Here is a 15,555-nt window from a genome sequence, read left to right as displayed (position 1 = left end):
AAGACAAGAGTTTGCAGTTTGAATCCAGCTGAGGTAACAAAAATCACTCTTCAGAAGAACATAACAGAATTTTAGAACCTCTGTATTTTACCATCCATAATTTTTTTTATTTTTTATTTTATTTACTTATTTATTTTTGTCTTTTGTCTTTTTAGAGCCACACTCGCGGAATATGGAGGTTCCCAGGTTAGAGGTCTAATTGGAGCTACAGCTGCCAGTCTACACCACAGCCAGAGCAAGGCAGCATCCGAGCTGTATCTGCGACCCACACCACAGCTCACAGCAACGCCAGACCCTTAACCCACTGAGCGAGGCCAGGGATCGAACCCGCAACCTCATGGTTCCTAGTCAGATTCATTAACCACTGAGCCACGATGGGAACTCTAATCATCCATGATTTCTAATATTCAGTTTAAAAAATCCCTAGACATAAGAAGAAGCAGGGAAATGTGACCCATAACCAAGAAGAATGTAGTCAGTAAAAACAGATCCGGAATCACCCTAGTGTTCCATTTAGCAGACAAGGACTTGAAGGCAGCGAACAGTAGATGTGCTCAGGAGTTCGGGGATAATATTAGCATAATGTGTGAACATATGAGGAATATCAGTAAGTGAAAAGCTGTAGAAAGAATCAGGGATTCTGGGAAGATGGCAGCAAAAAACAGTTTTTCAGTCTCTCCAGTTGTCAAATAAGAGCAGCTAGGGCAGCTAGGTAGCAAAACCAAACACTTGGCGATGGGGTATCACTAAAACCTCAGAATACAAACAGGAGTTCCCTGCTGACCTAGCCGTTAAGGATTCAGTGTTGTCACTGCTGTGGCTCAAGTTCTGCCTGAGACGAGTGAGAGGAAGGACTGAGATGATCCACATCAGAGTTAGGGAGAGGGGCTAAACTGGGGAAGATCAAAACAAGAGTTAGGGAGAGGGGCTAAACTGGGGAAGATCAAACCAAGAGTTAGGGAGAGGGGCTAAACTGGGGAAGATCAAAACAAGAGTTAGGGAGAGGGGCTAAACTGGGGAAGATCAAACCAAGAGTTAGGGAGAGGGGCTAAACTGGGGAAGATCCAAACCAAGAGTTAGGGAGAGGGACTAAACTGGGGAAGATAAAACCAAGAGTTAGGGAGAGGGGCTAAACTGGGGAAGATAAAACCAAGAGTTAGGGAGAGGGGCTAAACTGGGGAAGATCCAAACCAAGCTGCCGTATTTTTTTTTTTTACCACTACACCAAAACAACAGAAGATTACACTCTGTGAAGTTAAATAAATCTTTCCTAAATCTTGCTTCATTCTAAAAGTATAGGAGAATTAATTTCATATAAAATAAGCAATTGAAAAAGTATCTAGGGGAGTAGCTTGTGTGGCTCAGGGGGTTAAGGTTCTGGCATTGTCACCGCTGTGGCTCGGGTCGCTGCTACGGCATGGGTTCAATCCCTGGCCCAGGTACTTCCACATGCCTTGGATGCAGCAAAAAAGAAAGAAAAAAAAACCATCTAGGTTAAATCTCATACAAAGTTATTAAAAGCAAAAAGAGAACAAGGAGCAGCATAACATCCCTGCAGAAATGAAAGCATGCCAAGAAAACGGCTACAAAATAGATCAAAACAGTGGCCTACTGTTTTAAAACAAGCTAAAAATTTTTTAAGCAAATTATTCAAAACATGAAAGAACAACATAAATCAGAATTAGAAAATCTTGGTAATGAAGTGACAAACTCAAGAATTGAAATAAAGTTTAAAATCACTTCAAGAAAAAAGACTAGTCTGAAAGGTGCCCAGTAGCAATGAAGCACAAGAAACCTTAATAAGAAATAGAAGGTAAGGATAAACAACAGGGTCCTACTGGGACCTATATCCAATCTCCTGGGATAGACCACAACGGAAAAGAATTTTTTTTTTTTAATTTTTTTGTCTTTTTAGGGCCACTCCTGCAGCATATGAAAGTTCCCAGGCTAGGGGTTAAATCAGAGCTGTGGCTGCCAGCTTACACCACAGCCACAGCAACACCAGATCTGAGCTGAGTCTGCAACCTACACCCAGCTCATGGCAATGCTGGATCCTTAACCCATGAGGCCAGGGATCAAGCCTGCATCTTCACAGATACTAGTCAGGTTCATTACTTCTGAGCTACAACGGAACTCCAGGAAAGACTATTTTAAAAAAAGAATGTATATATGACTGAGTCACTTTACTGTACAGCAGAAATTGACACAACATTGTAAATCACCTCTACTTTATTAAAACAAAAATAAATAGACCGTGAAAGGGAAGAAAACTTTTAAAAGTCAAATGAAATAAAAAGAGAAAAGATTACAAGAAAAATGGCAAATATTAACAATAGGCAAAGAGGTTGGAACATACACATAAAGGAAGCCCTAGGGAAGAAAACCAAAGCAAGGAAACAGAACAAATACTAAAACTAATTGAGTAAATTTTTCCTGAAATTAATTTAAAAAAAAAATTGAAACTACTTTTAAAAGCGCATACCATGTACCTGAAAATAACATCCCAGAAAAAAAAAAACAACACCCAGACATAGTACATGTAGTAAAATTATGAACCTGCAGGGAAAAGAAGAATTCTAGAAAAAAAGAAGAGTACATGATTTATAAAGGAAAAGAACCAGACTGACATTAGACTTTCCAAAAAAAAACAGCAGTGGGAACCAGAGCTTTTATCTACAGCAAGAGAAACTTTCAGCTCTACAGGGTACAGATTCTTACATGGGAACTCAAAGAATATTACTCCCGTGAATTTGCTGGAGCTATTGTGATAAGAAATGAAAGAGGAGCTAAAAATTCTACAGATATCAAAAGGATAATGACATCAACAACTAGGGGTGTTCATCATTGTTAGTCATTGAAGAAAATGTACATTAAACCTCCAAGCATCCGTTAGAATGGCTGAAATGAAAGAGACCAACCATACCAAGTATTGGCAGTGATACAGTGCAGCTGGACAAAAACACTTGCACAAGAATATTTGTAACAGTTTTATCTGCAATAGCCCAAAACTGGAAACAACCTAAATGTCCATGAGTACACAAATTTGTGGACTATTCATATAATGAAATGCCATTCAGCAATAAAAAGGTGACAAACTATCTATCAAAATAACACCACCATGGGAGTTCCTGTTGTGGCTCAGTGGGCCAAGAACCTGACATAGGGTCCCTGAGGATAGGGGTTCGATCCCTGGCTTTACTCACTGGGTTAAAGATCGGGGAGTTGCTGCAGGCTGCAGTGTAGCTAGGTTGCAGATGTCTTGCTGTGGCCATGGCGTAGGACGGCAGCTGTAGCTCCCACTCAGCCCCTAGCCTGGGAACTTCCATATGCCGCAGGTGCACTCGTAAAAAGGAAAAAAACCAAAAAAACAAAAATAAAAAAACACCACGGACATTATGCTGAATGAAGGAAACTGAACATAAAAGAGTACATATTGTATGATTCCATTTATTTTGTATCCTGGAATCGGCAGAACTAAGGTAAAAATAGTCCTTGTTTCCCTCTGAAGGTGAAGGTATTGCTTAGAAATGAGGAACTTCCAAGGGGGGAATGGCAGTGGTAGGGATCTGGATCCAAGTTGTCCAGAGAAACAGAACCACCGAGATACACATTTGTGTGTATATGTAGTAGTTAGGTAGGCTGATTGATTGATTTTAAGGAGTTGGCTCATGTGGTCAGAGAGACTGGCGTTTCCCAATTTTGGAGGGAACTGCAGGCTAGAATCGCAAGCAAGAGTTGCTGTTATAGTCTCGAGGCAGAATTCTTTCTCCAGCATAGAAGGTCGTTCTGGCATTTGAATTTTTTTAGTGTTAGGCTACCTCTTGATCCATGTTTCAGCCACCAACCAAATAAATTGTAGAGCCTTTCTGACCCCTGGAGCTTCAACCTGGAATCCAGAACCTCTCCTTAGTGGACCTCTTGCAGTAAATTCGGCCTGATCCAACTTTATGTCCCTTCCATACCTTAATAGCCATTCCTACCGATAGTCCCAGATGTTTGTCTATGTAAATAGGAAACGTCATGCAGTGCATCTCGTCATGGGTCACACTTTGTACCTAACTTTTTAGGACCTGCTGGAAGTAGCATCTAGTTATAGGTCTAGAAGCAGCTGCTCAGAGGAGATACCTGTAGGTTCTCAGTCAAAACAGGGTTAGCATCCTCAGACCAGGGTTAGAAGGGCTGCTGCTTCTAGCAAAGAAGACTCAGCAGAATTTAGGGATTCAATAAATGTCCCCACGCTCCTCATCATCAGCATATCCACTTGTCAGAATTGCAGACCTCGGTTTGCATTTCACTGTATGTAAAATTTATATTAGAAAAGGGATTGTTGGAGTTCCCACTGTGGTGCAGCATCTCTGCAGGGCACATGTGCACCTTGGGTCGAAACTGCAGCTCAGATCTGATCCCTGGCTCAGGAACTCTACATGCCCAGGGTGGCCAAAAAAGAAAAAAAAAAAAAAAAAGGAAAAAGGGAGTTCCCGTCGTGGCTCAGTGGTTAACGAATCCAATGTGGAACCATGAGGTTGCGGGTTCGATCCCTGCCCTTGCTCAGTGGGTCAAGGTTCCGGCGTTGCCGTGAGCTGTGGTGTAGGTCGCAAATGCGGCTCAGATCTCACATTGCTGTGGCTCTGGCGTAGGCTGGCATCTACAGCTCCAATTAGACCCCTAGCCTGGGAACCTCCATATGCTGCAGGAGCGGCCCTAGAAAAGGCAAAAAGAAAAAGGAAAAAGAATTGTTAAAAAATGTTTAGAACTACTGTGGTAGGTGGAGTATGGGTACATTCATCAATGATAGAAACGTTAACAGTGTTGACAACAGCTGAACCTGAGAGATGGGTGTGTTGTATTTAACCATTACATTGTTGTGTTTAAACCATTCTTATTAGGGGACATTTAGATGTATCTATTATAATTATTTAAAAAATCACAGTGAACAGTTTTGTATATTCAGCTTTTTTATGAAAATCAAGTATTTTGTCAGGATGGACTCATAGAGTAGAATTGCAAATGCAAATTTTATGAGCATCTTTTGCTTGCATGGGGTCATACCTGGAATATGGAAGTTCTCGGGCTAGGGGTCCATATCAGAGCTGTAGCTGCCAGCCTACACCACAGCTCATAGCTTCGCCGGATCCTTTAACCCACTGAGTGAAGCTAGAGATTGAACCTTCATCCTTATGGGTACTAGTTGGATTCTTAGCCCACTTAACCACAACAGGAACTTGGAAATTTTACGAGCATCTTTAATACCATTAATTTAACTTGCTGTACTAGTTTGCAGTCCCATCAACAATGTGTAAAAACACATGTATCACTCCAGCTTGATTTTTTTTTTTCTCTCATTTTTCCCCATGATTGCTAAAGAAATTATTCTTTTTTTGTGGCCGTACCTATAGCATACAGAATTTTCTGGGCTAGGGGTCGAATCAGAGCTGTAGCTGCCAGCCTGCACTATAGCTCATGGCAATGCCAGATACTTTAAATTGCTGAGCAAGGCCTGGGATCGAACCTGCATCCTCATGGATTCTAGTCAGGTTCTTAATCCGCTGAGCCACAACAGGAATTCCAAAGAAATTATTCTAAGGGCAGCTAGAAACTAGTGAGTTACTGGTAGCCAAAGTATTGACTGATGTATCCCATGACATCTGCCTCACCAGTAAGAAGCGGATCCTTAGGATCTGGGGTTTTGTTTGGTTGGTTGCTTTTTGTTTGGTTTTTCTTTAATGGTTTAAAAAAAAAAAAAAAATGGAAAAGAGGAGTTTCCGCTGTCTAGCAGTGGATCAGCAACGTCTTGGGAGCTCTGGAACATGGGTTCAATCCCCAGCCCCGCACAGGCGATTAAGGAGGATCTGGCCTTGCTGCAGCTGGGAACTGGCCCAGGAACTGATCCTGGCCTGGGAACTCCGTATGCTGCGGAACAGCCAAAAAAGAAAAAGTGAGGGTGCGCTTGATCTGGCCCTCTGACTGCATTCTTGTCTGGGTGCCTCTTCTAGCCCCACCCGGGGTGTATCAGCTGACTGTGTGAAGGGGAGACTGTTGTTGCTGCCCCAGCTTGAAGGATTATTGCTCTTCTTTTTGAGCATCTAGACACGATTAAGGTCCTGTCATTAATGATGTATTGGTACTAACTAAATATCAACAATGCCCCATCATCTATGCCTTGGAGTTTTTCTAATCAAACTTACAGGCAAACTTCCTACAATGTAAGATAGTTCCAAATTCAAGTTCTTTGGTTTTCCTGTCCCCAGGTTCACGGCACCTCAGGCAGAACTCTATGAAGCTGTTCTGGAAGTCCAGAAAGATTGTCTGACCCTCTGCTCCCCTGGAACAAGCTTAGAGAACATCTACAGCATGATGCTGACACTGATAGGACAGAAACTTAAAGAGCTGGGAATCATGAAGAACATTAAGGAAAACAATGCCTTCAAGGTACTTCACTTCTTTTTGACCCTAGTTCTTATTTATTTATTTATTTATTTTTTGGTCTTTTTTAAGGCCGCACTCACAGCACATGGAGGTTCCCAGGCTAGGGGTCAAATCGGAGCTGTAGCCACTGGCCTACACCACAGCCATAGCAACGCCAGATCTGAGCCTCGTCTGTGACCTACACCACAACTCACGGCAACACCGGATCCCCACTGAGCAAGGTGAGGAATTGAACCTGCATCCTCATGGATAATAGATTCATTTCTGTTGAGCCCCAACAGAAACTTTTGACCCTGGTTCTTAAGAACCCCTGATGTGCTGCTTTGTTTTTATCCCATGTAGAGCTGATGAGACTTAGAAATGGTGATTTGGCTTCTTCACCTGTAAGAGGGACCTTTCTGAACATGGATTAAAAACAAAAGGTTCAGTATTTATTTCTCCCAGAAGATGGCAGCACCTTCTGGTTCATTGCATACTGCATAACTAGCTCAGTCTTCAGAAAACATGAAATGAAGTCTGGTGCAGACAGGGTGGAAAAGGACATAGAAAGAAGAGGTTGACTCTTAATCCTTTTGTAGTGATTTTGAAAAGACAGGGGTTGAAGGGAGGGTGTGTGTTGCTTCAGTAGCATTGTTGAGACTTTTAACACTATCCTCAGTTGCCACGTCTTTCGTGAATTTCATCTGCATCCAAAATACGATGGTGTTCGATAAAAATTGAAAGCCTCAGCTTTAAATCAAGGTGCCAGGTGGTCAAGCCAAACAGACCGCTAAAGGCATCTCCTATCTCCAAGTCTGGCTACCAGAGTTTAGTTTATCAATAGGAAGGAACCTATAAACTCCTCTGGTTCACAACAGCAAATCTTTAATTAACAGAAATATCCAAGCTGGTAAATACCTAATAATTACTGTGCTATTTGAAGTTTCATGCCTACTCCACAAGTTGCTGTGAGATACCTGGGGTCTCCAGAGGAGGCTTCCTGAGAGGGGACGCATGAGCATCAAAAAGAGAACCCTTCCAACATAATTGTCTTCCCTTCCCCAGGAAAAGAGATTTTCATTTGCCATGGTCACTCCTGGGGCTGCCCCAAGTTAGCGTGTATGTAGTGTACTAAATGGCAGGAGCCGAAATGTGGATTAGTTAGAATGCGGTTGGCAGGATTGAACATACCAGCTGGCAGTTTTCAGGTCTCTTAAGCGTGAGCCCAAGGATGGATTAAACAGAAGTGGTGGGAGGGTGGAGAATTAGCACACCGCTGCCTGATTTACGCATGCCCAGCTTTCTTCTTAAGGGGTCCTTGCTCTTTTAACGCGGCGGCAACATCTTCTCCAGGCTGCTCGAAAATACTGCCCGCATCACGTTGGCCATTACCTCGGGATGGATGTCCACGACACCCCAGACATGCCCCGCTCCCTCCCTCTGCAGCCTGGTATGGTGATCACAGTGGAGCCAGGTAAGCGGAGATGCGCGAAGCCCCCAGCCCCCTTGGGAAACATGGTTTTGGTGTCAGGTAGAAAGGTAAACACTTTATTTTCCCCTGAACCAGTGTAATTAAATTGAGAGAGACAGAGAAAATGAACCTCTCCGGTGTAGAAGGGCCCCACCCTGAGCTTTTTATTTAACATCATGCAGTTTGTTTAATTCGACTTCTCCAATAAATAAGTGATGGGGAATACTTTCTATAAGTAAATATTAAGACATACATCTTTCTTTAACCCTGCCTTTGCCAGGGCCCGTCTGGCAGTGGGCTTTCACACCTGCGAGTTCCCCCGTGCTTTCCTGCGGAGACGCTCAGACTCCCCATGCCCTTGGTTGCAGCTCCTCTGCAAGCTGCGTTGAACTGCCTGCATTTTTCCACTTTTTAGTATCCAGATCCTTTTTCCTAAGCATCAGAGAAAGCCGGCAGTCTGATGGCTTCCCTGGAATGATGTGGGCATTGGGCAGAATTCGGTAGGGAAGTGGTGGGGGGTGAAGTCGGTTTTAAACACTGATGCTCTTTCTGTCATGAAAGCAGATCTCAGTCTTAGATTTCAAGTGTTTTCACCTCTAAATTGTGTAAGTTATAGCTGGGACACATCTTTTATGCCCTCCTTTGAACCTAGGCATGCGTTATGTACCAATGTGGCCTTATGTACCAATTTGTCTGGTCGAGTCGGTACCTGGGTGCCTCCTTAGACTTTGACTACGTTTTCCTTTGCTGGTCTTTTTCTCCTTCTCACAGAGCAGCATCTGTGCGTATAGAGAAGGAGGTTTACATTTTCTTTAATATGAAAAGACCAGGTGTCTGTCTGACTTCATGATTAGAAAGGGAACCTTGGCCTCTGAGAATTTTTCAAATGTTCATTCAAGTCCTCCTTCTTCCCTCTTTAAATCGTGTACATCAGTTACATTTGTGACATATTTGAGTATTTTTTGCAGCCTCTGGTTGCTGAAGCTAATATTCTCTAAATTAGTGTTATTTGTTTTTGTTTTTTTCCTTTTTAGGGCCGCACCTGAGGCATATGGAGGTTCCCAGGCTAGGGGTCAGATCGCAGCTACAGCTGCCAGCCTACACCACAGCCACAGCCACACAGGATCCTAGCCACTTCTGTGACCTACACTATAGCTCACAGCAACACCGGATCCCTAACTCACTGAGGGAGGCCAGGGATCAAACCCACAACCTCCTGGTTCCTAGTCGGATTTGTTTCTGCTGCGCCACGACGGAAACTCTGAAATAAGTGCTATTTAAATACACTTTTAAATGCCTTATGTTTTTATTTTAGCAAAGTGCCCTTTTTCCAGGGGACAGTTAGGCAGAGAAAGAATGCATTTATAGAATCTACTGGTTCCCAGCATATATTGACATACTCATACATTAAGTAACTTTGGTGGCCTGTTTGAGCCACTAGAACATGATAGAATCATGATCAATATTATTGTAGTTGTATAGATCGTATAGTCTAATATACAGAATAACTATAACAAGAGTTCTGGTAATGATAGGCAACATTTACCGACCATTTATGTGCCAGACTTTTTATATATGTTATATATATACACATACATATGTATAATTGTCTCATTTAATCTCCACATCTCTTTTAGGTGGGTACCGTTAGGACCCAGGCTTTACAGATGAATTGTAATCCAGAGAGGTTAATTGACTTGCCCCAAATCATACAGTTACTGCCATTTATGAATAGACCATTCTACTTTTTTATACTTCCCAGGTATTTATATTCCGGAGGATGACAGAGATGCCCCCGAGAGGCTTCGCGGTCTTGGTGTTCGAATTGAGGATGATGTGGTGGTGACTGAGGACTCACCTCTCATCCTCTCTGCAGATTGTCCCAAAGAGATGAACGACATCGAACAGATATGCAGTAGGGCCTCTTGACCCTCGTTGCAGCCCACACGCATCTCAGGTTCAGGAGGGGTGGACGCTGCCATCTGTGGACATGTGCTTTCTGGGGGTCTCTCTGTGTATATTTATACACGTGTTCCACTGGGGAGAGCAGCTGTATGACTTTGTAATTGTGTGTGTTATCTTTTTTGTTTTCTGTACCTAAAAATCCAGAAAGTTGAGATTTTGGACTGTATGTTACTGCAACTTCAGCAACATTAATTCTGTGGAATTAATGACCCAGACATGTTTAATTTTAAGATGTAAAGAAAGGAAGTTCCCGTTGTGGTTCAGTGGGTGAAGAACCCACCATAGTGTCCGTGAGGATGTGGGTTCCATCCCTGATCTCTCTCAGCGGATTAAGGATCCAGCGTTGCCACAAGGTGCAGCATAGGCTACAGATGCAGCTCCGATCCCGTGTTGCTGGGGCTGTGGTGTGGGCCAGCAGCTGCAGCTCCGATTCAGTCCCTAGCCTGGGAACGTCCACATGCTCCAGGTGTGGCCGTTAAAACAACAGCAACAAAAAGACGTAAAGAAAGCTCTTGGTTACTTAGTCTGTGCATTCCAGTTTAGCACATTTAACCACAGAAAATTCTCTTTCCAGTCCTTCCCTTTCTGTGCTTTTCCTGAGGTCCACCTAATACAAGATGGTTGTGTCTTGCTTCTGTCCTGAGCTAACCACCAAGGTCTTTGCCGACTCTAAAAGCCGCCCCTGTGATTGTGGGCGGCCAGTAGGTACCGTCCATGACACCTGCCTACCCATTCGGGAGCCCAGGGATCTCCCAGAGCCATGTGAGCTCCAGGGACTTGTGTCCTGCAGTCCCCACCATTCAGCCGCTGTCCAGATTCCAGCAACACTGGCTCTCGCAAAAAACAGTTTTAAGCCTTTCTTACGATTTGGTTGCCTAGGACCTGGAAGGTATTTAGATTTTTAGATAATGAGGAAAGAGATGGAAGAGAGAGAAAAGTATGTTTGTGTCTGCTATAGGTCCAGGCCACCTCCGTCTGTTCTCGACCTAAAGATGATTCCTGCCCCAGGCACCATGCTTTCTTCATAGATTCTTGATGCACTGACCCTCAAAGCTGCTTCCCTGGCCAAGGGCAGGTCCTCTGCTTACCCTGTTAAAGTCAGAGGAATGGCAGCCAGTATTCAGAGACATCCTGGTTATCATTCTGTGATTTCCTCTAGTGCTGATAAAAACAAGATATGGAGCTCACTCAGCACCTGTGATGCTTCCTTTCTTGGACGTTAGCACTGGTAGGGCAATGGTCAAAGACCTCTCTCTCGGTCAGCACAGCATCGGATGCGGTTATGTTAAACCCAGTTTGCAAAGTGAACAGGGCTAAGTTACTGTGGGTGGTTAATTTGAGAGCTTGTGGCATAGAGGGCAGCCTTGAGAACTAGCGTGTTCACCTCCTTTAGACCTGAATACCAGCCCAAGATGCATAGAACATGCTGATTGTTAAAGCATAAATTCTAAGATTTTTAAGAATCTGTTTGCCTTACGGAAGAACAGGTTAGGGGATTAACACGCGGCAGTTCTGTGCAGTTTCCCCATCTTGTCAGAACGACCCCAGGTAGGCCCGCAGTGACGTCGTCAGGAGGCAAAAATAATGTTGTGAACCAAAGTGACACAAATTGTGTCCTGGGGGTGCTCACCCAGGAGTACTTGACTTTGCTAAGCAGCTATGGATGGATGGCTGCACAGCTGGAGTCGTCATCCCGTGCCTGCCCTCCTCGCCTCCCTCCAGCTTCTCAGTCCTGTGTTAGGCTCTAAAAGAAGAGGACCTGAAAGAAATCCACAGCTCTGGCTCTGTAATCCTAAAATGAGGCGTTTCCTTTTCTTTCTGTAAATCATCTTCTGTGGTCTTCAGCTTTCTAGCTAAAGGTCTAGGTGGCTTTCGTGAGTAGCAGCCTACTTGGACCCGAACAGACTTCTTCCAGCTGGGTTTCTGGTAGGTTCTGGAGGTGTTGCAGGTCGCACGGATTGGCTGTTGTGGAATTCTGGTGATTTGTAGTCCCTGACCCAGGTATGTTGTCTTTTGAGTCCCCGGTTAACCACAGCAGCCAACATTTGCATCAGACTATCAGAACCTTCAAGAAATGACATAGTGAACATCTCAGAGCAGTGTTTTAGGGACTGTCTGATAATATTCAGGATTTGTTGAGCAGAAAATTCTACACAGTGCAGAAATCTCATTCATTCTTAGCCGTACCACAGACATACCCGCAGTTCTATGTCTCAGCATAATAAATACTTCATATATACATCAGGCTCTCCTAATGAAAACCTTAATTTTAAAGAAGTGTTTCAGGAGTTCCCGTCATGGCTCAGCGGAAACAAATCTGACTAGCATCTGTGAGGACGCATGTTCGATCCCTGGCCTCGCTCAGTGGGTTAAGGATTGGGCGTTGTGTTGAAACTAAGTGAGGGGCCAGGATGGTGACAGCCTAAAGGACTCTGTTTGGAAGAGGTTTTTAATGGTATTTATTAATTTTTTTATTTTTTAAAATGTTTGCTTCCTGAAGTGGGATCTGTAGTCCAAAGCTTAAGCTGATGGGTTAAGTTTTAAGCCTGGGCAAATATACTTCAAGCTGAAGTGTTTTAAGAATCCTAATATGAGAAGGTGAATACATCATTCTTCCCTGGTGGGGGGCGAGGGGGCAGAATTCCATTGTCACAAAGCAGGTGGCTCTCCCTGGCTGCTCTCCCCCCTCCCTGTAGGTCCCCGAGGAACTCGGGGTGAGCGTCAGTATTATTCAGATCATGGGTCCTCACTGAAACCAAGGCCTCCTGGGGTGTGTGCTTCGTGAGGTTTTGAGAGAACTGCAGTTTTCATGAGCATTTCTTAATGCTTTGTATGACTTTTGTGCAATTATAGAAGTTCAATTTGAACAAAATGCTGTTACTTTTTACGGCCCTATCGACTAAAGCTAGATAAGTTATTCCCTAACAAGGGAGGAGCCTTTGTTACTGTCATTTTAAAAATAAACTACAAAACAACAAGAGAGTGTATGGTTTGTGTGTGTGTTTAATTTTCACATCTGGAGTTTATAGCTTTAAAGGTGATACCATTTTGTTTTACAGAATATTTTACTTTACAAAAGTATCCGTCAACGACTGTCACAAAATCATGATAGCAGACTTGAGATAGTCTTATCAGTCTTATCAGTCACTGACGGGGAAAAACCACTGGATTAGATTGACTCAAGGATCTAACCTGTAACATGGTGACTGCAGTTGCTAACATTGTATTGGATAATTGAAATTTGCTAAGAGAGTAGAACTTAAAATATTCTCACCAAAAAGTCAATATATGAGTTGATGAGTGCATTAATGAACTGGGGTATCTTTTCACAATGTGTACGAATATCAAGTCATTCCAAGGTACACTTGACATATCTTGCATGTTTGTCAGGTACAGCTCAAGAAAGCTCTGTCGGGAGTTCCCATCATGGCTCAGTGGTTAACAAATCTGACTAGGAACCATGAGGTTGCGGGTTCGATCCCTGGCCTTGCTCAGTGGGTTAAGGATCCGGCCATGAGCTGTGGTGTAGGTCGCAGACGCAGCTCAGATCCCGAGTTGCTGTGGCTCTGGCGTAGGCTGGCGGCTACAGCTCCGATTAGACCCCTAGCCTGGGAACCTCCACATGCTGTGGGAAGCGGCCCTAAAAAAGGCAAAAAGACAGGAAAAAAAAAAAAAAGTCTCCGTCAGAGGAAGGGTTGACTTCCCACAAAACTGGTGCCGGCTCTCCAGACAGCCCTGTAGCATTCAGGACAGTACTAGAGCCATGAGCATTTTATGAAGGAGGAATTTTGCAGAATTGTAGCTATGTGAACTTTCTCGATGAGCCGTATAAAGAATCCTTTTCCTCTTGGGTACCCTCTTTAAAATTTGAGGATCTCCACCATGTGCTCTCCACGGTGTGCTCTCCAGGAGATCCCATCACCGCTCAGCGGTAACAAACCTAACTAGGATCCATGAGGACCCGGGTTCGATCCCTGGCCTCATTCAATGGGTTAAGCATCTGGTATTGCTGTGAGCTGTGGTGTAGGCCGGCAGCTACAGCTCCGATTTGACCCCTAGCCTGGGAACACCATATGCCGAGTGTGAGGTACTAAAAAGATGGGGAAAAAAAAAGTGCCCTCCAGCGTTTTTCACATTCTGGCACACATAAGATACTTTTTGTTTAGCACAGTGGAATAAAGAGGACTTAAGAATGTGTACATGCGGAGTTCCCATCGTGGCGCAGCGGAAATGAATCCAACTAGGAATCATGATGTTACAGGTTCAATCCTTGGCCTCTCTCCTTGGGTTAAGGATCCCGCATTGCCGTGAGCTGTGGTGTAGGTCGCAGACATGCTTGGATCTGGTGTGGCTGTGGCTGTGGTATAGGCCAGCAGCTGCAGCTCTGATTAGACCCCTAGCCTGGGAATCTCCATATACAGTGGTTACGGCCCTAAAACAGACAAAAAGAATGTGTATATGTAACTTCGAGGAAAAAAATTAATTACATGCCCTTTATATAATTATAAACAAAAATATTATGCAAAATTTTATAGGAATTTTTTTAATTCGTGTAGCATTTAGAAAATATTCTTTTTTGCTTTTTTTTTTTTTTTTTTGTCCTTTTGCCATTTCTAGGGCCGCTCCCTCAGCATATGGAGGTTCCCAGGCTAGGAGTTGGATCAGAGCTGTAGCCACTGGCCTACACCAGAGCCACAGCAACACAGGATTCGAGCTCTGTCTGCGACCTACACTACAGCTCATGGCAACACCCAGGATCCCTAACCCACTGAGCAAGGCCAGGGATAGAACTTGCAACCTCATGGTTCCTAGTCGGATTCGTTAACCACTGAACCACGATGGGAACTCCTTATTTAGGTTTTTTTTTTTTTTTGCTTTTTGGTTTTTTTTTTGAAAATATTCTTTTTTTTGGTGGCACCAGCGGCATACAGAAGCTCCCTGGCCAAGGATTGAACCTGTGCCACAACAGCAGATCCTTAATCAGGGAATTCCTCAAAAGATAATTTTTTTTTTTTTTTTTTTTGGTCTTTTTGCCATTTCTTGGGCCGCTCCTGCGGCATATGGAGGTTCCCAGGCTAGGGGTCTAATCGGAGCTGTAACAACCAGCCTACGCCAGAGCCACAGCAACACAGGATCCAAGCTCCATCTGCAACCTACACCACAGCTCACAGCAACGCTGGATCCATAACCCACTGAGCAAGGCCAGGGATCGAACCTGCATCCTCATGGATCCTAGTCGGATTCCTTAACCACTGAGCCACGACAGGAACTCCCTGAAACAAGATATTTTTTAAAATACAGTAAATAAAAATGAGGCTGGAGAGAGTTCTCTTGTGGGGCAGCAGGTTAAGGATCCAGCATTGTCACTGCAGCAGCTTGGGTGGCTGCTGTGGCGCAGGTTCGATCCCTGGTTGGAGTTCCCACTATGGCACAGTGGGTTAAGGATCTGGTGTTGCCACGGATTTGTGGCGTTCCCTGGCCTGGGAACTTCCATATACCGTGGAGGTGGCCAAAAAAAAGAGGATATCAAGCCCCTCGAAATGGTTAAAATGGCAAACTTTATGTATATTTTACCACAATAAAAAGCTTGAAACTATATTATCTTGTGGGCAAGGGGATGAGGAGGGCTAAAGGCAGACTGAGGTTGACATTATTTAAGTAATTAAAATAAGAACAAAATGCTAAATCGGTAAATAAGACCTCCTAATCTCAAG

General features: G+C 43.8%; 1 protein-coding gene across 43 annotated transcripts in view; it reads left to right on the top strand.

The window, feature by feature from the left end:
• The window catches only part of XPNPEP3 (X-prolyl aminopeptidase 3), a 51,942-nt gene extending 39,123 nt beyond the window's left edge, over nucleotides 1-12,819 (top strand). For 28 of the 43 annotated variants that reach the window (XM_084955226.1, XM_084955218.1, XM_021091468.2 and 25 more), the window contains 3 exons: nucleotides 6,249-6,429; nucleotides 7,759-7,879; nucleotides 9,639-12,819. In XM_084955226.1, coding sequence (XP_084811352.1) covers nucleotides 6,249-6,429; nucleotides 7,759-7,879; nucleotides 9,639-9,805 — 469 coding nt within the window. In that variant the 3' untranslated portion in view covers nucleotides 9,806-12,819. Of the gene's footprint in view, nucleotides 1-352; nucleotides 1,486-6,248; nucleotides 6,648-6,768; nucleotides 6,849-7,717; nucleotides 7,880-9,638 lie in introns of those variants that run through there. The other 15 variants (XR_014802979.1, XR_014802976.1, XR_014802974.1 and 12 more) reach the window with 3 other exon arrangements.
• The last annotated feature ends 2,736 nt before the right edge of the window (nucleotides 12,820-15,555 follow it).

The sequence above is a fragment of the Sus scrofa genome, chromosome 5 (assembly GCF_054392235.1).
Source record: "Sus scrofa isolate SSC_HxYL_T2T_F1_AM1 chromosome 5, Sscrofa_HxYL_maternal_Yorkshire_Landrace_v2.0, whole genome shotgun sequence".
NCBI lineage: Eukaryota > Metazoa > Chordata > Mammalia > Artiodactyla > Suidae > Sus > Sus scrofa.
The sequence above is the reverse complement of the archived record's forward strand: the minus strand, read 5'-3'. Positions and strand labels throughout refer to the sequence as shown.